Source organism: Rhizopus delemar, genomic scaffold (assembly GCF_000149305.1).
Source record: "Rhizopus delemar RA 99-880 supercont3.1 genomic scaffold, whole genome shotgun sequence".
Lineage (NCBI taxonomy): Eukaryota > Fungi > Mucoromycota > Mucoromycetes > Mucorales > Rhizopodaceae > Rhizopus > Rhizopus delemar.
The window spans coordinates 1,757,604-1,780,940 of NW_027137827.1; the positions used below are offsets into that span (position 1 = coordinate 1,757,604).

General features: G+C 35.4%; 9 protein-coding genes across 9 annotated transcripts; 3 read left to right on the top strand and 6 right to left on the bottom strand.

The window, feature by feature from the left end:
• Positions 1-384: 384 nt before the first annotated feature.
• Positions 385-2,288, bottom strand: RO3G_00698 (uncharacterized protein; the record flags this gene model as incomplete). Its single annotated transcript, XM_067655289.1, has 2 exons — positions 385-2,185; positions 2,257-2,288. 2 exons carry the CDS (start codon positions 2,286-2,288, stop codon positions 385-387), a joined length of 1,833 nt encoding a protein of 610 aa, XP_067511390.1.
• Positions 2,289-3,495: 1,207 nt separating this feature from the next.
• RO3G_00699 (uncharacterized protein) lies at positions 3,496-4,812 on the bottom strand (the record flags this gene model as incomplete). Its single annotated transcript, XM_067655290.1, has 3 exons — positions 3,496-3,518; positions 3,716-3,844; positions 3,972-4,812. The coding sequence occupies 3 exons, from the start codon at positions 4,810-4,812 to the stop codon at positions 3,496-3,498; spliced, it is 993 nt and encodes a 330-aa protein (XP_067511391.1).
• Positions 4,813-8,564: 3,752 nt separating this feature from the next.
• RO3G_00700 (uncharacterized protein) lies at positions 8,565-9,035 on the bottom strand (the record flags this gene model as incomplete). Its single annotated transcript, XM_067655291.1, has 1 exon — positions 8,565-9,035. One exon carries the CDS (start codon positions 9,033-9,035, stop codon positions 8,565-8,567), a length of 471 nt encoding a protein of 156 aa, XP_067511392.1.
• Positions 9,036-11,546: 2,511 nt separating this feature from the next.
• On the top strand, positions 11,547-12,158 carry RO3G_00701 (uncharacterized protein; the record flags this gene model as incomplete). The annotated part of the gene is made up of 1 exon (XM_067655292.1): positions 11,547-12,158. The coding sequence occupies one exon, from the start codon at positions 11,547-11,549 to the stop codon at positions 12,156-12,158; it is 612 nt and encodes a 203-aa protein (XP_067511393.1).
• A 1,952-nt stretch (positions 12,159-14,110) lies between these two features.
• On the bottom strand, positions 14,111-14,935 carry RO3G_00702 (uncharacterized protein; the record flags this gene model as incomplete). The annotated part of the gene is made up of 1 exon (XM_067655293.1): positions 14,111-14,935. The coding sequence occupies one exon, from the start codon at positions 14,933-14,935 to the stop codon at positions 14,111-14,113; it is 825 nt and encodes a 274-aa protein (XP_067511394.1).
• Positions 14,936-15,876: 941 nt separating this feature from the next.
• On the bottom strand, positions 15,877-16,284 carry RO3G_00703 (uncharacterized protein; the record flags this gene model as incomplete). The annotated part of the gene is made up of 1 exon (XM_067655294.1): positions 15,877-16,284. The coding sequence occupies one exon, from the start codon at positions 16,282-16,284 to the stop codon at positions 15,877-15,879; it is 408 nt and encodes a 135-aa protein (XP_067511395.1).
• Positions 16,285-16,601: 317 nt separating this feature from the next.
• Positions 16,602-17,363, bottom strand: RO3G_00704 (uncharacterized protein; the record flags this gene model as incomplete). Its single annotated transcript, XM_067655295.1, has 1 exon — positions 16,602-17,363. The coding sequence occupies one exon, from the start codon at positions 17,361-17,363 to the stop codon at positions 16,602-16,604; it is 762 nt and encodes a 253-aa protein (XP_067511396.1).
• Positions 17,364-17,666: 303 nt separating this feature from the next.
• On the top strand, positions 17,667-20,376 carry RO3G_00705 (uncharacterized protein; the record flags this gene model as incomplete). The annotated part of the gene is made up of 2 exons (XM_067655296.1): positions 17,667-20,288; positions 20,368-20,376. The coding sequence occupies 2 exons, from the start codon at positions 17,667-17,669 to the stop codon at positions 20,374-20,376; spliced, it is 2,631 nt and encodes an 876-aa protein (XP_067511397.1).
• Positions 20,377-22,308: 1,932 nt separating this feature from the next.
• RO3G_00706 (uncharacterized protein) lies at positions 22,309-23,095 on the top strand (the record flags this gene model as incomplete). Its single annotated transcript, XM_067655297.1, has 2 exons — positions 22,309-22,348; positions 22,485-23,095. The coding sequence occupies 2 exons, from the start codon at positions 22,309-22,311 to the stop codon at positions 23,093-23,095; spliced, it is 651 nt and encodes a 216-aa protein (XP_067511398.1).
• Between the last annotated feature and the right edge of the window lie 242 nt (positions 23,096-23,337).

A 23,337-nucleotide genomic window follows, 5' to 3' on the forward strand; every position in this document is an offset into this window, starting at 1 on the left:
TTAAATCAGCTTTTATTTTGTCCGGCCATTTTTCTTCCGTTGTCAAGTAATGTAAGGGCCAATCCTGGATTGGGTCTTGCTCTAATCGTGACAAACATTTGTTATTTGGACCAATGTGATATACATATCGTGGTTGCATAGAGTTCTTCTCAGGTATAGCAGAGACATCATCACGCCTTGATAATAGATCAGGAATTTGATTTTCAACACCAGGCTTGTATAGTATTTCTGGATCATATAACTCTACTTCGCTTAGCCATCGTACCAGTCGAGGAGTAGGTTGTTTTTGTGACCTTAAATATTTCAAAGGAAGATGATCAGTGAAAACTTGGTAACTATTGCCTTCAATAAAACATCTCCATGTTCGTAATGCATGTAATATACTCAGCAGCTCCCTTGTGGTGGATAATTTCGTTCAGCTTGTGATAATTTCTTTGATTCAAATGCTACTGGCTTCCAAACACCTTTGGTTTCTTCTTGTAAAAGTACCGCACCAACAGCAAAGTCACTAGCATCACATTCAATACGGAATGGTTTGTCCATATCTGGGTTTATCAATACTGGCGCAGATGATAATTTCTTCTTTATCATATCAAAACTTTTTTGACATTCATCAGTCCATTGGATAGCACGACGTTTGTGACCCGTCCCTTTGGTTAAGTCAGTAAGAGGAGCAGTGATGCCAGCAAACCCTTTGATGAATTTTCTATAGTGTTGTGCTAAGCCCATAAATTGTCGTACTTGCTGTACATTTATAGGAACAGGCCAAGATTTGATAGCTTCTATTTTTTGTGGAGCAGGTAAAATTCCTTTTTCACTAATATTATATCCAAGGAAAGTTAGTTCTTTTTGATTAAAGAGACATTTGTTTTTGTTGATAATAAGTTTAGCTTCATCGAGTTTTCTTAAGACCATACGAACATGTTGCTTGTGTTGTTCTTCATTACCATTCGTAAATACCAATATGTCGTCAAGATAGACCATTACAAATTTGTCAATATAATCAGCCAATACAGTGTTCATCATTTTTTGAAAGGCTGGACCACTATTCGAAAGACCAAAAGGCACCACTTTCCAACAAAACTGTCCATATCGCGTGCTGATAGCAGTTTTAAGAGAGTCAGAATCTGTTAAGCGTTGCTGGTGAAATCCATTGGTTAAATCGAGTGAAGTGAAGTGTTTTGCATTGTGAAGTCTTTCAAGACACTCATCAATTCGAGATAATTGTATTTTTTGTTTTAATGCGACCTTGTTTAACATTCTGTAGTCACAACACATTCTAAGATCACCATTGGGTTTTCGAACAAATAATACTGGGTTAGACCATTCTGACGCACATGGTTCAATCAATCCTTTAGCTAACAGTTCATCTATTTGTTTCCTTAGTTCAGAGAGTTCTAAAGGTGACATTTTATATGGTGGTCTTGCAACAGGTACAGCATCAGGTTTTGTGACAATAATATCTTGTGTATTTCGCATAGGAGGTAACCCAGTAATATGACCTTTGAATACTTCTGGAAATTCTTTACTGAATTCTGCAATCCATGGAAAGTCAGTATAATTTACGTTATTTAGATAATTTACATTGGATTCATCGATCTCAGCATGCACAAGATAATATTCAGAGACTTGTTTTGTTTTGAACAGTCTAGTTAGTTGTTTGGCTGATATGATGACATTAACTTCATCTTGTTGTTTATTCAGATTGTTAGTTGTCCTGTATGGTTCCATCACAATTGTAGAGCAGTCAGGCATCATTATTGTCCATGAGCTGTCAAACCAGTCTGGCCTGGGCTTAATTTGCTTTAGCCATGAATTACCAAGGATGATATCAAACTTTGATTCGAATACAAAGGCTTTGACAATGTTAATAAAGTTCTTACTTCTCCCCTTAATTTCCATGGTACATATTGCTTGACCAGAGATTACTGTTTGTTCACCATTAGCTGTTTCAACTGCTTGATTAATAACTGGCTTATAAGAGTCAACTACATTGAGAAGCCGAGGATGTATATAGTTTGCACTAGCTCCAGTATCAATTAATGCCTGATAGGGTACACCTTTAATAAAAACTTCGTATGTAGGAAGAACGGTATTTTTAGATGAAGCATTCATGAGAAAGTCATGATCAGCAGAGAAGTCAAATGGATAAGGGGAAAGATCAAGTAAAGAATCTTTATTAACACTATCAAATGAATTCAAATTATTAATAGTATTTTGTGCAGTATGATCATTACGCGGTTCGACTTCAATTACAGTAGGTCAAAAAACTGCTGCAAGGAATCCATTTTTCTTGGTTTTTGTAGCGCACATCCTGTTACAATGGCACAAACTGCCTCTGTTCCCACATAGTAAATCTTCTACATGTCTTGAAAAATCCGAAAGAGTTTAAGCCCTATTGGATAAGTATTGAAGGAAATATGAGATGCGCAATTTGAAAATTTGGAAAAACGAAAATTTGAACGGAATGAATTTATTTATTAATATTTAGTTGAACCTCCTTTTCTATTAATAATCTCTTGAGTTCTTTTCAAAATGTTATCTACATGCCTTTGGCAAAGTTATTTATCGAAGTCAATTCATATTTCATCAACTCGTTCCCAAAGCACATCTGTGTTCTTTGCTCTACGTTCGTAATAATTGAGCTACAACTTCAATGGATGCCATACGTGCTCGATTGAATTTAAGTCCGGGCTCTGAGCTGGCCAATCGTTAATATAGCTCTCTTGGTGACTACATAACTAGGCCATTGTAAATTATGCCTTGTGCTTTGGGTCATTGTCATGCTAAAATTAAATGTTGGACCAGTCGAAATTGTAGTACTTCATAGTACCACAAAGCATAGTGTTCAAAATATGCTGGTAAACACCCGAGTTCAAGTTTCCATCGTAAATTTAGCAAGCATATTCTGGTCCTTCAGAGGTTATACAACACCAGGACATCAATTTGCTAGCTTCATGCTGAATTACAAAATCCAGGTCATGATGTTGAAAAAGGTCACTTGGCCTTTTCCGATAGTGATTATCACCATCAAAGCCCTATACGTTGATCTTGGTTTCATTAAAGTAAACGATTTGTTGTCAGTCAACCATTGCCCAATCCTGATGCTCCTTGTTCCATTTCAACTGATGCTACGTATGCACTTTTGTCTGAAATGGCTCCTTTTTTTCTATCAGAAAATGGAACTCCATTGATTTCAGTATGTTAATTTCTGACTGGTACGAGATATCGTAGCCAAATCCAACTGGCTCCCGGTATACCTCTTTGGAAGTCTTTAAAACCCCTTCAATGACTTTTCTTTTGATTAACCGCTTCGTCACTTTGGAGACTACTGTAGGTCTATCACCTGTGCTCACTGTCCTACTTGAAAACAACGTTATAAAGTATCTACTAACAGTTGATTCATGTAATCCAGTCTCCTTAGCAATATCATATTTTGATGTGGATCCGGTTAATGTCTGTTTGAGATCGTTTACTTTCTCCTCTGACAGTGATTTATGCATGCAATTGACGAGAGGCTAAAAACGAGAAATAATTTAAACAAGGGAATATAAAATTTAAAATAAAGGAATTGTAAGCACTCTTAAATACAGATAACATTCTAATCACGTCAAAAGTGAGAAAAATTGTGATGGCAACCGGTTGGGTTGTATTAAAATTCATTATTTCAAACATATGTAAACAAGTAAAAAATACCGGATGTTTAAAATACTACCTTTAGCAGTATCAAATTCCACCAATAAACATTGCCCATATCCGATAATCGACGAATAAACGCACTTTCTATTGAGGTACAAACAGTCAAAGTTTGGGATAGTTTGGTGCAGTATCCATGGACAAGCAGCTGTAAAACATGAATTTTGCAATTCCTTGCAGCAGTTTTTTGACCTACTGTATATCAGCATTATATATTCTGTTTGATGTATGTTGTCGATTGTTCTGATTTTGTCGGTATTGTCTTTGAAAGTTACCACGGTTTTGCTTTAATTTGGTTTGTTCAAATTCTCTGATCTCTCTGATTCGATTTCGACATTTAGCAATAATATGTCCGGGCTTGTGACACCAATGGCAAATGATGTTGCGTCCATGTTTGGTAGTGATTCTGCCTTGATTATAATAGTTGTTCCTAGGTGCTTTAACAATAGCATTGAGTTGCTGCATCAGTACAGATAAATCCATGGGGTCATCAGCAAAAGAGTCTCTTTGTCTTGTTGGTAGGACAATTCCTGTTTGTTTGGCACTATCATAGGCTATAGCAAATCTGTTTGCTTCTTCTAATGAACGTGGTTCTTTTGTTAATACATGTATTCGAACATCATTTTTCAAACCGCGAACAAAACGATCAAGAGCTTCATCATCTGATACTCGAGGTAGGTCCAATAGAATATCTTGGAATGCGTCAGCATATTCGGATACCGATGTCGTTTGCTTGATGGAGGCTAATCTGTCTCTTGCTGATTGTTCGGAATAAGAAGGTTTAAATGCATATTCTAAATCAATTTTGAATTTTTCCCATGTTACTGATTCTTCATTCTTTTGAGATAGTTGATTCCACCATTTCTGTGCACGACCTCTCAAAAGTGTTATTGCATAAGGTAACCAGCGTTGTTGAGGTACACAATTGAATTCAAGATAACGTTCAACTTCTTGTAACCATAGGTTGATTATTGCTGCGCTTCTTTCACCATTGTATGAGGAAGGAATCGGTATTCGCACATTCGCATTTTCATTTGTTGATTTGTTGTTTATTGCTGTAGCGACTGCTGTGGCAATTACTTGTGCTAAGTCTTGCATGTCAATATTATTATTCATTGTGTTCTCTTCTAATAAGTATTCTTTAATGTCTGGCCAATAGTTGTTATTAGATATAAATTCTGTTGCTAATTTTTGAGCTGTTCTGTCAAAATATGTTGATGTTAATCTGGATAATGGCTTTCTTTGTTCTTCAGGAAAATTTTGTACTTTTCTGTAAGCTGTATATTTATTTTTGAGTTCTGGTGCTAGTAGTGTATATACTCTTTCTTCTATTTCAAATATCTTCTGTTCTTTGGATATACTATTTGAATATGACATAGACCTTTTCTATGTTGTTTAATGCAACAGATGCTACCAATTGTCGTGTCAGATCACGAATAGATTTTTTAAGGTAATTAACAAAGGTACAAGATAATTAATTGAGTAGTAAAAAGCTAATCGTTTATTTAATAAATATAAGATCTATTTATACTATTTTATGTTTGCTGCGGTGGTGATGTTTGTTACTTGCAGTTATGATGTTAATACTGAAGACACTGCGGTTGTACTGCGGTTATACTGCGGTTGCTAGTTTACAGTTGAAAGTCCAAAAGAGATAATTGTGTTACATTCTAAGAATGTAACAAAAGACGTGACAGTCGTATGTTTCATTCTTCTTTTGGTGTAACGAAAATCGCAATGAAGATGCACAGAGATTAGCCGAGTCAAGTCAAAAAGATAAAAAAATTAAAAAAATGATGTGAGAATGGTCTCTTTTTGGACGAAGTACGAAACAACTCCGACATGGATTGTTAAAATAACTTAAGTTATTTTAACAACCATTGTCAAAGAAATAACAATAGCCGCAAAAATAAAAAAAAAGGTCAAAAAATAAGAAAAGCAAAAAAAAAAAAAAAAAAGAAGAAAAAAAAATTATCATATATATATATCCCATCTTTTTATGAAGAAATTGTCAGTCAGTTTAAATAAATCATATATTTCTACTCAATAATTAACAAACTTTAACAAGAAAGTCCCTGTTTACCTAAACTTTTTACTCTACTTTAACTTTTATCAAGAAACATCGTATTGATCTTACACATAAGATCTGGTGGTCACTACTTATCAAGCATCTGCTTAAATTCCATACAAAACAACAACTTACAAGGCAATCACAACCTTAAATCAAGCTTTACAAGCAAACTTTACCCAATTTAACTCACTTACTACAAGCCAACCTTTAAAATAACATTGGATTATGTTGTGACGAAGCAAATAATAGTATTGTTGCACGAACGAGAATTTAGTCCCCGATACAAGCATGAATAATTACAGTTTGGATGAAGAACATGAACTGTAATTTACAGTTCATGACAAGAGACAAAAGGCGCTCCATGTTTTTATATAAATAAGATGATTATTTTTAACAAATATTCGATATCCAATAAATCATATCTTCTTACGCTTAAAAAGCAATCTTTTCTTATTAGGTCACAATAACCTTTTCTTTTCTTTTTATTTTTACTTATTCTTTCTGATCTGATACCCGAGTTATCACAAATCAAGAAAGATCCCTTTTATTTTTATCTTTTATCAAACAATTTCACACTTAACCTTATTGATCTAATAAGATCTGGTGGTCACTACTCAAATACAATTTACTCTATCAAAAGAACTGTTAAACGTTCAATCAAGTTACCTAAACTCAAGTCATTCAAGACTTCAAACCTCAAATTAAACAAATCTACAGTAGGTCAAAAAACTGCTGCAAGGAATTGCAAAATTCATGTTTTACAGCTGCTTGTCCATGGATACTGCACCAAACTATCCCAAACTTTGACTGTTTGTACCTCAATAGAAAGTGCGTTTATTCGTCGATTATCGGATATGGGCAATGTTTATTGGTGGAATTTGATACTGCTAAAGGTAGTATTTTAAACATCCGGTATTTTTTACTTGTTTACATATGTTTGAAATAATGAATTTTAATACAACCCAACCGGTTGCCATCACAATTTTTCTCACTTTTGACGTGATTAGAATGTTATCTGTATTTAAGAGTGCTTACAATTCCTTTATTTTAAATTTTATATTCCCTTGTTTAAATTATTTCTCGTTTTTAGCCTCTCGTCAATTGCATGCATAAATCACTGTCAGAGGAGAAAGTAAACGATCTCAAACAGACATTAACCGGATCCACATCAAAATATGATATTGCTAAGGAGACTGGATTACATGAATCAACTGTTAGTAGATACTTTATAACGTTGTTTTCAAGTAGGACAGTGAGCACAGGTGATAGACCTACAGTAGTCTCCAAAGTGACGAAGCGGTTAATCAAAAGAAAAGTCATTGAAGGGGTTTTAAAGACTTCCAAAGAGGTATACCGGGAGCCAGTTGGATTTGGCTACGATATCTCGTACCAGTCAGAAATTAACATACTGAAATCAATGGAGTTCCATTTTCTGATAGAAAAAAAGGAGCCATTTCAGACAAAAGTGCATACGTAGCATCAGTTGAAATGGAACAAGGAGCATCAGGATTGGGCAATGGTTGACTGACAACAAATCGTTTACTTTAATGAAACCAAGATCAACGTATAGGGCTTTGATGGTGATAATCACTATCGGAAAAGGCCAAGTGACCTTTTTCAACATCATGACCTGGATTTTGTAATTCAGCATGAAGCTAGCAAATTGATGTCCTGGTGTTGTATAACCTCTGAAGGACCAGAATATGCTTGCTAAATTTACGATGGAAACTTGAACTCGGGTGTTTACCAGCATATTTTGAACACTATGCTTTGTGGTACTATGAAGTACTACAATTTCGACTGGTCCAACATTTAATTTTAGCATGACAATGACCCAAAGCACAAGGCATAATTTACAATGGCCTAGTTATGTAGTCACCAAGAGAGCTATATTAACGATTGGCCAGCTCAGAGCCCGGACTTAAATTCAATCGAGCACGTATGGCATCCATTGAAGTTGTAGCTCAATTATTACGAACGTAGAGCAAAGAACACAGATGTGCTTTGGGAACGAGTTGATGAAATATGAATTGACTTCGATAAATAACTTTGCCAAAGGCATGTAGATAACATTTTGAAAAGAACTCAAGAGATTATTAATAGAAAAGGAGGTTCAACTAAATATTAATAAATAAATTCATTCCGTTCAAATTTTCGTTTTTCCAAATTTTCAAATTGCGCATCTCATATTTCCTTCAATACTTATCCAATAGGGCTTAAACTCTTTCGGATTTTTCAAGACATGTAGAAGATTTACTATGTGGGAACAGAGGCAGTTTGTGCCATTGTAACAGGATGTGCGCTACAAAAACCAAGAAAAATGGATTCCTTGCAGCAGTTTTTTGACCTACTGTACATCACTTTAACACAAGCCAACTCCCAAGTACTAACAAGTTACAATATTGATGCCAATGATGACTGCGTCTTGTGAATCCCTATACTGAACCAATTCAAATTTTTTGAACTTTATTCAATATTTGAACCTTATTGTAGTGAAGAGCCTTACAATGTTAACGCCAACAAAGGCTGCGGTTTGTGATCTTATATAGAGTGGCTCACAAAATTGTACGTGTTTTGCATTTTTTGCTTCCGTAGGATTTATCGACAATATAACGATAAATAAGCTACAGCATGTTATACATCATTCGAAAGTATAGCTTCTTAGCTTTCTGTTAATATTATTTAGTCGGCGATAAAATTAGATTTGATGGAGTTATGACCGATTAAAAATGCCGACTACACTTGTACAATTTTGGGACCGATGTTTTAGAATAAAGTTTTTATTTAAAAGTGTGCATTAGAAGTTGATCCAAAGACCCTTATTCTCTATAATGTCAATACATCGTTGAGGCATAGTTTTAATATAAATTTGACATTTTTTTTCGGTAATTTCATACCAAGTCTCGAACGTACGAGTCCATGGTTCATCCATAGAGGCAGGAGGACAATCATACTGTTTAAACAAGCTTTTTTTCAAGGTATTCCACATATTTTCAATTGGATTTAAGTCTGGAGACTGTGGAGGCCATTCCATTGTTGAAAAATCCTGTTTAGACAACCATTCAGATACGATTTTGGACTTATGCTTCGGATCGTTATCTTGCATAAATTCAAAATCAGTCATTTTTAGGCCATTTTCTTTACAATAGTCGGTCATAGACTTCACCAAATCATCTTGCAATACAGATAAATAGACGCTCTTGTCCATATTCTTGCCTACGTCGACAATATGCCCAACCCCGTACCAGCTAATACAGCTCCAAACCATAAGTGAGTGTCATGTTTTGACATGTCAATAAGATAACAGTCTTATCATTCTAAGCTAAGTCTTTACAAATGAGTTTGAATAAGAATAGATACTGATAATTACCAACTGCCCTGAACAGCCAAGTTTCACTTTCATCTCAACAGTTGATTATTTACATCAGTTTATAAAATTTCTCTTATACAGTGCCTCACAAAACCCTTTAAGTGTTTTGGTTTTTTTTCGTTTTTTGCTTGTCAGCGAGTATTAAGTACAACAATTGGTAGCATGTCATACCTCATCTGAAAGCCACGGTGATAGGGTACTTGGATAATGTTTACACTCCGAGTTTCATGTAATGACCGCGGAGTAATAGCATTTTAAAAACAGGCACACACTTGAAGGGATTTGTGGGATTTTTATTTTATAACAATTGATATTTAGTATGACCTCCTTTTGCATTGTAAACTGCTTTAATACATTTAGGCATGCTTTCTATGAGTTTTTGGCACTCATTCTGAGTAATCGACTCCCAAATATTCTCTACTCTTGACCATAACTCAAGCATTCCGTCAGGCTGCTTTTCATACTGCAATAAGCGTCTTTGCAGAATTGACCAAAGATTCTCAATAGGATTTAAGTCTGGAGAGTGAGAAGTCCATCTTAATACAGTAATATTACAGTAAGGGACAAAATCAGTCCGTTTTTTTGGTTTTTTCGCAATGCCTCTCCGAGAATTACTTTTAGAGCTCCGCTTTGCTGACACTAAATTTGCACGTAAACTAGACAAAAATATTGGTGTAACCTAAGTGCTTCTAGCTGCATTTCATCTGTAGTTATGGCGGAAAAAGTGATTTTCCGTGATAGCTGCTAACGCCCGATTTTGCGTTAGGTACAGTATCTCCAGAAACAGACACTGGATTGACTTGAAATTTAGTTTGGTATGTCTTATGACGTCAGTGAACGCTTACGCACTTTCATATTTTAGCTCATTTTATCTTTTTACATTTTTTCTATTTCCCCGTTTACCTCATCTCAGATTAGCTAAACACGCCATGACAGCAAAGAAAGCCGACAAACATGCCCAAATTGAAAACATGTTGAACCACTTCATTCCATGGGATGTAATTCAAAAGAAAGTAGGCTGTGGAAAGTCCATGATTCGAAGAATTTCAAGGAAAACCAAGATGCAGTCAAAAAATAGCGCGGGTAGACATCGTTTACTCACACCTAGGGAGGAAACCAAAGCAGCTAGAGACATAAGACTAGGCTTATCTAAAAGCGCAGCTGATGCCTCCTTTGACGTTAAAAAACCAGATCGATCAGTCAATCCAAAAACAATTACTCGTACTTTCAAACGCAAAGGTCTAAAAGCGGCTAAAAAAAGACGGCACTTCCACTTAATAATGACAGGCAAAAGGCACGATATGATTGGGCAAAGGCTCATAAAGACTGGTCGGAGACTGATTGGGAACGCGTTGTCTTTTCTGATGAGACAAAGATCCAAAAAAAAGGGTCTAATGGTCTAGAATATGCTTGGAAAGAGGATAATGCACCTTATCGAGATCATCACTACAAAAAGAAACATGCTTATGGAGCAGGCGGGATTATGCTTTGAAATTGCATAACTATACATGGAGGGGGCTACATGTCCTGGCTACAAAGTAATGTAAATGGTGAGCTATACACATCAGTACTTGAGGAGGAATACAAGGAAACATTAAAGTACTATGGCCTGCAAAGTAGTGACATGATCTTTCAACAAGATAATGCAAGCATCCATTGTGCTTCAGCTCCTTCAAAATGGTTCCAAAAGAACAAGGTTAAGCTACTGAGCTGGCCAGCATACTCTCCTGACCTTAACCCAATTGAAAATGCATGGGCCATGCTTAAAAAGAGGGAACAGATGACAAGACCATCCCCTTCCGTGATTGAGGCTGATCAAGCATTTTTTGACCGGGTTTCGAAGCTTTGGTATGACCTAGCAACTCCAGAGTACTGTAGAAGTCTTATTCACTCCACGCCCCGTCGAGTTCGGGACGTAATCCAGCGTAAGGGCCGTGATACCAAGTACTAATTAAAACTCAAAGACATAAAAATCCGTTATTTTCAATATATCTTCTTATAACATGTCGGAAAATAAAAACTACCAATCTCGACAGATATTGTCATATTTGTTGAAAAAAGAGGTAAATTTTTCGTCAGCAAAGCGGAGCTCTAAGTTTAATTTCCGGCGAGGCATTGCGAAAAAAACTAAAAGACGGACTGATTTTGTCCCTTACTGTATCAGCTTATCATCCCCGAGCTAACGGTATAGTTGAACGATGGGTTGGCAAAGCAAAAAATATTTTGCACAAAAGATTACAAGGCAGAACTGAGGATTGGGACTTGTATGTTGACAGTACCCAAGAAGCCCTCAACAATACGCATACAGCTTTACACGGCACTAGACCTTTCTCATTGATATTTGCAAGACGTCCCAATGAAAACAAGGATTATAATAACGTGCTGGACAAAACTAAATCGCCTGAAACAATGAAACAGTTAGAAACTAGAATTAACGAGTTTAATGACACTGTCTTACCTGCTATTCGTGAAAAAATAAAAACTTCACAAGCTGCGTCTCGAGACAAGTTCAACCAAACTCACAGAATTCTAACCGATATCCCCACTGGTAGTCAAGTCACGCTCAAGAATGTAAACCGTGTTGCAAAAAGTGATCCCCTCTACGTTGGTAATTATACTGTCAAAAGAAAAACTCAAGGTGGTTCATACGTGTTGGTTGATGCAACTGGAGCACTCTTACCAAGAGATGTACCTCCATCGCAAATAAAGGTTATTTCCCAGGAAGTATCCTTATCCAATACTGATCAATCTGAATCATACGATGTTGAGGCAGTTTTACACCATAAGGGATCACCGGGTAATTACTTATATAAAGTTCGATGGAAAGGTTATGGAGAAGAAGATGACACTTGGGAACCGGCTAGTCATTTCCATGATTACAGACCGATCCAAAAGTATTGGTCACGTATAAGTGAACAAGAACCAGCGCGCGAGGTTCAACTTGTTCCTAAAAAAGATACAACCAAGAAAAGAAAAAACGTGCATCGCAATGTAACTAACTCTAAAAGAAACAGACATTAACACATTGACCTTCTTCCACCCAACTTTCATTAACTATACATATATGTTACCAGCAAATAACGCAATTATAAAATATTTACAAGGATAGCAAAAAATAGAATTTTTTCTCATGCCTTAATATTTTTCAATTTGCACATTTGTACGCAGTCACATTTACAGACAAACATCACTTTAGCAATAAATTCCTGTTTAGGGTTTATTATCGCCTAAATGCTTTGTTCCATTCTTGAACACTATACTTTATATGTTTATATAAAGAGCCACTATACGTTATATGGCTTCATCCTACCAAGCACCTATTTCCTACAACGAATAGAGCTCATCTTGACATCTCAAACCTCATTTTGACATTCAGTTAAACAAACATCTTTTTACTTGCCACATTAATTCCAGAAAAGATAATTACAACCTGGATGGAGGCAATGTCATGTTTTGACATGTCAATAAGATAACAGTCATATCATTCTAAGCTAAATCTTTACAAATGAGTTTGAATAAGAATACAGTAGGTCACAAAACTGCTGCAAGGAATCCATTTTTCTTGGTTTTTGCAGCGCACATCCTGTTACAATGGCACAAACTGCCTCTGTTCCCACATAGTAAATCTTCTACATGTCTTGAAAAATCCGAAAGAGTTTATGCCCTATTGGATAAGTATTGAAGGAAGTATGAGGCGCGCAATTTGAAAATTTGAAAAAATGAAAATTTGAACGGAATGAACTTATTTATTAATATTTAGTTGGTCCTACTTTTCTATTAATAATCTCTTGAGTTCTTTCCGGAATGTTATCTACATGTTCTTGGCAAAGATCTTTATGGAAGTCATTTCATATTTCATCAACTCGTTCCCAAAACACATCCATGTTCTTTGCTCTATATTCGTAATAGTTGAATTTCAATTTCAATTGATGTCCTACGTGCTCGATTGAATTTAAGTCGGGGATCTAAGCTGGCCAATAGTTAACATAGCTCTCTTGGTGACTACATAACTAGGCTATTGTAGATTATGCCTTGTGCTTTGTGTTATTATCATGCTAAAACTAAATGTTGGACCAGTCGAAATTGTAGTACTTCATAGTATCACGAAGCGTAGTGTTCAAAATATGCTGGTAAACACCCGAGTTCAAGTTCCCATCGTAAATTTAGCAAGCATATCCTGGTCCTTCAGAGATTATACAACCCCAGGGTATCATTTTGCTAGCTCCGTGATTGATTGCAAAATCCAGGTCATGATGTTGAAGAAGGTCACTTGGCCGTTTCCAATAGTGATCAGCATCATCAAAGCCCTATACGCTGAGCTTGGTCTCATTAAAATACACTGTTTGCTGTCAGTCACTCATTGCCTAATCCTGATGCTCCTTGACCCGTTCTAACTGATGCTACGTATGCGTTTTTGTCTGAAATGGCTTCTTTTTTTCTATCAGAAAATGGAACTCCATTGATTTCAGTACGTTAATTTCTGACTGGTATGAGATATCATAGCCAAATCCAACCAGCTCCCGGTACACCTCTTTAGAAGCCTTTAGAACCCATTCCATGACTTTTCTTTTGATTAACCGCTTCGTCACTTTGGAGACTACTGCAGGTCTACCACCTGTGTTTACTGTCCTACTTGAAAACAGCCGTCTAGAGTATCTACTAACAGTTGATTAATGTAATCCAGGCTCCTTGGAAAGATCATACATTGATGTGGATGCGGTTAATGCCTGTTTGTGATCGTTTATTTTCTCCTCTGACAGCCGTTTAGGCATGCGATTGACGATAGGGTAAAAAAGAGAAATAATTTAAATAAGGGAATATAAAATTTAAAATAAAGGAATTGTAAGCGCTTTTATATACTGGCATCATTCTAATCATGTCAAGAATGTGAAAAATTATGATAGCAACCGGTTGGGTCGTATTAAAATTCGTCATTTAAAACATATGTGAACAAGTAAAAAAATGTCGAATGTTCATAATACTACCTTTAGCGATCTCAAATTCCACCAATAACCATTGCCCATATCCGATAATCGACGAATAAATGCACTTTCTATTGAGGTACAAACAGTCAAGGTTTGAGATAGTTTGGTGCAGTACCCATGGACAACCAGCTGTAAAACCTGAATTTTGCAATTCCTTGCAGCAGTTTTGTGACCTACTGTAGGATCTAACTTATTGGTTTTAATATTTACTTTTACCATTACATAGCTATTTTCAGGGATCGTAATTAGTTTATGTGACGCATCAAACTTTTCCTTCTGATTGTTTGTGATTATTTTTGTACGTTCATATATGGCAGGGAATACAATCTCCGTCATTTTTTTTATATTGAGAAGGAGTTGTTTATTTATTTCTTCTTTAGTTGCCTTATTTTTTTCTTTGCTAAAATCTTCAAAGTCATTCATGTTACGACCGTACATTAAAGTGAAGGGTGGCGTCTTAGTACGTTCATTATGTTTACCATTCAAGTAGAGTTGTGTAGAAGGAACATATAAATCCCAGTCTGCTTTAGCACCCTCGATTTGTTTCTTTATTGCATTTACAGCAGTTTGTACCCAACGTTCACTTACTCCATTAGCTCTGGGATGATAACTAGATATGAGTCTATGGTCATAACCAGCATTTTCAGCAAGTAATTGCATAAGCTCATTTACAAATTCACCACCATTATCAGATTGGATTACACGTGGAAAACCATAATGCGAGAAGACATCGATTAAAGCTTTTACAATTGTCATAGATTGCTTATCAGGCAAGGGTTTCAATACACAGTAACGTGTAGCAATGTCAACCATAATCAATAAGTAATTGTTGCCATTCAAGGAAGTTTTCATGGGACCAGCTAAGTCAATGCCCCAACTACAGTGAGCGACAAAACTGTCCCAATGTTTTGTAATTTTCTCTTTTATGGCCTGTAGCGTTATGGTTATCAGATTAATTTATGGCTTGTTGTATATCATTCGATAGCCAAAGCCTTGTAGAAGTAAACAACATATAGCAAAGACCGATTAAAATGCCGCAAATGGAGATAGAGGGAATCAAAAACAAGCGGTGCATTGGGACAGTTTTGTCGCATTCTCAAAAAAATATAAAATGGTTTATTTATTTGATATTAATAGTCAGTCCAGCGTCCTTTGTTCTTGATACATTGTTTTATACGCTTAGGCATTGATTCTATAACCTTTTGACACTCTTCTGGCTTCATTAAGTCGTACCAAACTTTAGTTACTCGTTCGTATAATTCATTCATGCCTTTTGGTGCTGTTTCATAATCATTCAGCCTTCTCTTTAACAATGACCACATATTTTCAATTGGATTGAGGTCAGGGGACTGTGCAGGCCACTCCAGGATGTTGTAGGATTGGTCTTTAAGGTATTCTTTGACTAGTTTGGATGTATGCTTAGGATCATTGTCATGCTGAAAAATCACCTGATGACGTTCGAATCCTAACTTATCGATGCTAAACTCGATAGTACGCTCCAATTCATCTTCCAAAATCTCTCTGTACAATTCTTTATCCATATTACCATTGATCTTGCACATCCAACCGACTCCTGCATAGGTAATGGCGCTCCACAGCATAATACTGCCTCCACCATGCTTAACAGTCATCTTCACATGATGCGATTTCAAGCTTTCCCCTGACCGGATCCAAGCCCAGGTGCGTCCATCTGAGTTGAATCTATTTATTTTCGTCTCGTCTGACCAAATAACGGGTTTCCAGTCATCTATAGTTCAGTCCTTGTGAGCCATACACCAAGAAAGCCTCTTACGGATGTTTTTAGCACTAAGCAAAGGCTTCTTCGGCTTCTCAATTGCACCAAGGCCGGCCTTACGAAGGGTTCTGCGCACTGTCACAGCACTTAATTTCCTTCCAATGTCCTTTTCTAACTCTTTAGCCACCTTTGCTGCACTTGACATCCGGTTTTTCGTCACTTGGCGGACACAATAACGTTCATCAGCTGCCGATAAGATCTTGCGTCGGCCGCCTTTTGGCTTTCCAAGTCCAAAGCAATGGGATTTTCGGAGTCTCCCAACCGTACTCTTGCTTAAACCAGTAGAACCTTCCACTTCCCGAACCGACTTACCTTGTTTAAATAGAGAAATTGCTTGAACAACTGTTTCTTGAGGGACTTGTTTCATGTTGAGATATAATGAGCGAGTAATAAATCAGTAGGAGTTTAAAGCTCCAGCAATGAGTAAATATAGACTTAGAGACGTATGGTGCACTATCATAAGCAGTATGGTACATCTATACAACTTGTGGGTCGATATTTTATCATATTTTATATTTTTTTGAAAATGCGACAAAACTGTCCCAATGCACCGCTTGTGTTTGATTCCCTCTATCTCCATTTGCGGCATTTTAATCGGTCTTTGCTATATGTTGTTTACTTCTACAAGGCTTTGGCTATCGAATGATATACAACAAGCCATAAATTAATCTGATAACCATAACGCTACAGGCCATAAAAGAGAAAATTACAAAACATTGGGACAGTTTTGTCGCTCACTGTATCTCCAGGTAATGTGGCAGTAATGGGTCTTAGAGGATTATAACCCTTTTTGATTATGTTAAATTGTTGGCATGGAATACAACTCTTAACAAGTTCTACGGCTTCATTTTTCAGATTGGACCAGTAGATACCTTTACGTTTTAAGGCATGGTAAATTGCATCAGAACCAAAGTGTCCTTTAATATGCTCACGTAGAAGAAGTAGTTTACGTTCTTCTGGATCCGGAGGTGTCATGTATTCACCTTTGTCTTCACTGGGTAGTTTTACTGCTGCTCTATTCAAAAGATGAGGCTTATCTCCTCCCAGTTCATTGACAGGATCTTCAATTTCATATAGACGAGAAAGTGTGTCAGGGAGAATATTATCTACACCTGGTAAATGAACGACTTTAAAATCATATTGGAGCAGTGTATCGAACCAATTTATGAGCATAGCGTTAGCAATCTTTTGCGTATGAAGATAAGTGAGTGCCTTATGATCAGTATACAGGGTAAATTTGTTTCCCCATAAGTACTTGTGGAACCTCTTCAGAGCATATACAACTGCTAATAATTCTCGCTTAGTAGCTGAATAGTTACGTTCACTTTTAGATAAAGTTTTAGCTATCATAGAGATATAATGTACTTTCCCATTTATCTTTTGATACAGAATGACACCTATACCAACGTTAGAGGCATCGGTAGCGACATAGAAAGGTTGATTCATATCAGGGTATGAAAGAATTACATTTTCTAACAATACTTTCTTTAAATTGTCAAAACATTGTTGGTGCTTATCATTCCATATGATCAATCCATTGATCAATTACACTGAAACTTGACTTAGAATAATTCATGCTAATAATCGAAACCCTCGTTTAACAACATACAATATATATATAACTGCTGATTGCATACAGTAAAAGAATAACTTTTTTATCTCGTTTAATTTTGGAATAACCTGATAAATCATTTTTTTTAAACGCTTCAAAAGTTATTACTTTATTATTGCAATATTTTTTTTACATCAATGGTCCTAACAAAAAGACAAAATGCTACCCGTCGCATCAGCAGTTCAACTATTAATGCTGATTCTGTTGCTACCTCTTCTCGTGCAAACAATAACATGGCTACTACTGTTTCTGAAGAAAAAGTTGGTGGATCCCATCATAATGATATGATGATGGATATTGATGATGATGCTACTGAAGATCTCAGTAATGAAGACAATAACAGGGATTCTGTTATTTCTTCTGGGCATCTGGATAGTAGAACTACTACTATTATGGCACCTTTTGGTGAACAAGAAAACAATAAAAACACTAATACAAATAGTGTTTGGGCTAATGCTACTACCACTCGTAGTGTTAGCAAGGTCATTTCTGAAAAAGAAATGGAATTGAAACTAAAGCAAGACATACAATGCTTAAAACAAGACGTCTACAATGCAGTACAAATGGCTGTTGTTACTAGTGTAGATGATCCTAATTTCGATAATATTTGGGCTCGTGAAGTTAAGTTTAAAGATAAGCTTAACAAAGCTACTGAAACGTATAAAAGTATGTTTGGTTGTGACCCTATTGCGGTAGACAAAAATTTAACAGTTCCTCCCAATTTGACTTTGTGGCAATGGGAAGGTAAGATCTTCGATCAAAATAAACACAAGTATAAAACCCCAGATGACTGTGTCTCGAATTTTGAAAACATACTATGTGCCCATAAACGACCTATCGATACATATTGGAAGGATTATATTATTACTATTTTGCCTGGACCAATCTTGGCTTGGTATAATACACTTCTGGAACAGAAACCAGAAACAACATGGAATAATTTTAAATCCTCGTTTATTGAACGCTATGGAATTAACCCTGTTGTACAAAAAGAAATTGCTCTGAATGCACTTTTGGGCATGAAATATCATCATCATGAAGATATTCATGACTACATACAGCGTTTCAATGATTTACGCGCTAAAGCTAAAATGCAGGATATAGACACTTTGAAATGGTGTTTGACAGATCCTTTGCCTGCTGACCTCTTCAAAGATGTGGAGAAAGACTTTCGCGGTAAAGAGCCTACCCCAGAAGAAATGGTAGACATTCTGGCTTTTCATCATGCTATTTACAAGAAGAGCCAAGAAAAGCGAAATAGCTTTAGTAAAAAGAATAATCATGATAGAGATTCTCGACGTTACGAAAATTCAAAATCTCGTCATAATAGTCACCGTATTCTTAAAAAGAAACATTGTGTTATACATCCTACAAGCGTTGATCATGATACTAAAGATTGTCGAGCTCGTACTGCTTGTATTAAGAAGGGTATTTGTTTCCACTGTTTTAAAACTTGGAACCCTAGCCATCAATGCAAAAATTCAAAGAACAAGGATAATAATTCAAAGAGACCCTTGAAAAGAAACAAGAAAAAAGGTGATGCTTCGCCTAAAAACAATATTGTGCCAATGGAAGTAGATGAATCTTCTTCATATGATAGCTGTGATACAGATAATGATAGTAATTTGCGCTTTGCTGCTGCAAAATTGGACAAACCTAAACAGGATTGTAAGTTCAAATCAAAAATTGACACACAATATTTCCAAACACCACCGGAAGGTTTAATAACTGATAATCTTATTTATCTACCTATTACTATAGAACATGTTCGGTGTTGGGCACTTTGCGACCCTGGAGCAAACTTTTCATGCATCTCGCCCACTTTATGTCAATTTTTAAAGTTAAAAAATACATTAAATAAACATGGTCTCATTACACTTATAAGTGATGACAAAATCGAGCGTTATGGTAAAACTGAAAAAGAAGTTTATATTGAATATGGTGATAGAACACTGTATTCTCAATTGGAAATATTTAAAATATTTAATAATAATGTACATGCGTCAATTGGCACAGATTTATTATTTAAATTGGGTATTACTCTAAGTAATATTAGAATTACTTGGGATGATGAAAGTCATAAGCCTATTATTCCTGTTATTGAACCATATCCTTATACTTCAAATGAAGATCCATATTTTTCACCTATAGAGCAAGAATATTTGCTAAAAGAAATAGAACCTTATATTGTTGCGAACAAAAACATACCAAAATCTGCTTATTGCACAATACCTGGTAGTGAAATTAAACTGCCTTTGAAAAAGGATGCACAATCTGCATATCGTAGACAATATCAAATAAATGAATGCCATGTACAGGCTGTAAAAGATCAAGTCCAAAAATGGATTGAATTAGGAATTGTTGAACGAGCACCTCCTAATATTCCCTACAATTCACCATTATTGACAGTACCTAAAAAGGATCCAAAAACGGGTGAATACGATAATAAAAACATCAGATGTGTAGTTGACAGTAGACTCGTCAATAATAATCTTGACAAGAGACGTATAGATAGGTTTCCATTACCTTTAATATCAGACCTTCATCGTATAATGAGTCGATATACTGTCTTTACAACAATTGACTTAAGTCAATGTTTCCATTCCTTTAGGATTAGGAAAAGTGATCGTCCTTTAACTGCATTCACAACACCTGATGGTGTACAACTTCAATTCAAACGAGCTCCTTTTGGTTTGACACCAATTTCGAGTGTCGTTCAACGTAGTTTAACAAATTTGTTTGCTGATCTTGACTACGTGGTAAATTTCATCGATGATATATACATATTATCAGATAACAACTTAGAAAAGCACAAGCAACATGTTCAAACTGTCTTAGAACGGTTGACATTGCATAATCTGCGAATTAATCCAGATAAGCTCCATATTGCGCAAAAATCAATATATGTGCTCGGTTTTTGCTTAAATGAAAAAGGCCTAACATTAGATCAAAGAAAATTTGCAAATGTGCTAGACTGGCCGGATGATGTAAAGAATTCAAAAGAATTAAGTCATCGTCTTGGTGTTATGAACTACTTTAGAGATCATATCCCAAATATATCGCAATTGACTGCACCATTAAACCAATTGAAAAATCATCCAAATTTGAAAGCAGTTTGGACTAATGAACATTCTAAAGCAATTAGAAAGTTGAAAGAAGCATTAGTAAACGCACCGGTAATTAGTGTACCCAACTTAAAATATTCATTCCATTTGGTTACGGATGCTTGCGATTATGGAATTAGCGGTTGCTTGTATCAAGTAATCAATAACGAAATAAAATATATTGGCTTCGTAGCGCGTACATTATCGCCTACAGAAAGAAGATATGGCTCAACGCGACGTGAGTTGTTAGCTGTCGTATATTCATTCACAAAATGGAGAAAATGGTTGTATGGCAAACATTTTCATCTATTTGTCGACAATAAAGCTTTGTTGGAAATCAACAGAAAAGAAACTAAAATAGCTAACAGAGTCATAGAAAGTTACTATGAAACCATTTTCGAAATGGACTTTGACATTAGTTAAAAAACCGTTTCAGTCATTGCCTTTTTTTAAAATGGCCATTGCTCAAGATGTACTTTATAGATTAAGATGAGATGTACATTGCTTTGTTGCAAAAAAGCGATATAATAACATAATAAAAAAGAACACGTGTACTCTAAATACTTTTTTGAAAAAAAGGATAAATGTGTGAGTTTCAATTTTACTGAAACGGTTTTTTAACTCACTGTACACAAAAAAAAAAACAAACGTATACCAATAATTTCGGAATAAAGTGTACGCGGTTAAACCACTGACTTAGCAATTTTCAGGTTATGCTGATGTAATAATAAGACTGGATAAATAATATTTGTTACGAAATTGTGATTAAATTCATGGCATGATCCAATCATGGAAACATAACTGAAACTTAACTGTACAATACAACTCAAATGGTTGACCAATTAACAAGAGCGAGATCATTTACAATAATCAATTAGTGTTCCACTGCACATGATTAAAATTTCATTATTAAGGAGGAAAGGCGTACTAGAATTTCTATTCAATAATAATATATGTAATGCCCTCCTTTCTATCTTTCTCATTGTTACAGATATGAGCTTTCAAAAATTTACTACATTCGATGATCATTTATTAAATCGTTTTAACCACATATTGCATTTGGTTGGTCCGTATTGATTATAGACAAAGGGCCCGTTACATCCCCTCTTTTCTGTGAAATGGCATACATCAATTTCCTCTGTCTCTTGAAAACTTAAAGGCTCAATTATCCCTATGATCAATTGTATAGGCCAAAATGTCGATGTGATCGCTGATAGAAATCTTTTGGACCTTAATGAATTGAGCACCATGCAGCCTGTAAATATACATTTAATTTTTTAGTTATTTCATAGCCACAATAGTCAAATTCTCATTATCAATGTGATATGAATGGTATTTTGGTATAAAGAGGTAGAGTTTCGATCGCGTAAATTATGGAAAACATTATCTATTCACATTGGAGCAATGTTGAAATTGAGAGAATATTTAAATATTTGACCGTACAGTAAAATAGGAAGTGAATTGACTATATGACGAAGTATAAATCTATAATAGGTTAGAGAAAAGCTGTTTTATTGCCACAAGTGTTTGCCAAAACAAACCATCCATAACTGTATCAATTCTAACTAAAGAAATCCTCGATAAGCTGTTGTTAACAATAGAAATAGCCATAAAAAACAAAAAAATAAAAAAAATAAAAAGAAATAATGACTTTATAAAAAGTGAGGAAAGAGAAATGTGTCCTGACTTTAAAAAATCAGATGTTTATTTGGTTGGTAATCTTGTTACATCTCCTTCTTCTTTTTTTCTCTTGACCATCTAACAAGAATATGACCCGATTGATATGCTTACCAGAAAAAATTATTACTAAGATAGTACAATACCTTGAGCTTAAAGATATTATTGAATTAGGTAATGCACACATTAAATTGAGTCAGTGTATCTATACACAGCCAGCAATATGGACTAAAGACATTTTATTTCCAATCAATAATTCATCCATTACTGATCAATTTATAAAGCAAACAATACCAAAGATTACACGACATTATGGGATACTTGAAATACAAATGGTTAACCTTCCTTTAACTTGGTTTGGTTATTTCTTAATTTTTGATCAGTTTGCGCACTCTTTAACATCCATTCGCATTCAATCCGATCAGATTTTCATGCTTTTACATCACTTAACTCGGTTTGCTACTCACTTAGCTACCTTACAGCAAGACAATCAAATACCATGTACCTTTAGGGAATATGCCTTTGAAGCTGATCAAAGGGAAGTAACTGTAGTAATTGAACCGTTGCCCAAGATACTGATGCAAATCAGGCTGGACGATCCTCCCTTTGAAAGATTAAATCATATTTTAATTACTTCACAAAACACACAACAGCAAGACATGGTTGATCAACTGAACACAATATTCTCATTCTTGGCTGGTATGTCTATTTATCGACTCAAACGTTCCAAAGTTTCGTCTCCTTCCCCTTCTTGTGTCAAAAAGTATAGTCTTGATATGCCATGATAATTATTTGATTGGCTATAACCTAATAAATTTACAATCTCCGTGATACTTGGTGTCTGTATCGGTCTTCATAGTCTATTTTTCTCTTTACCTTTAGCCATCTTTGAAAGGAGAATAACTAATTCTCTCTCTTTTTGTGTGTATAATTAAAATAAGGCCAAAATTCGACCTTTAAAAACTCAAGTTTATTTTTATTCCAACAGGAACTACAAAACTTTCAAAAAAAGCCCAAAAATTGGAAT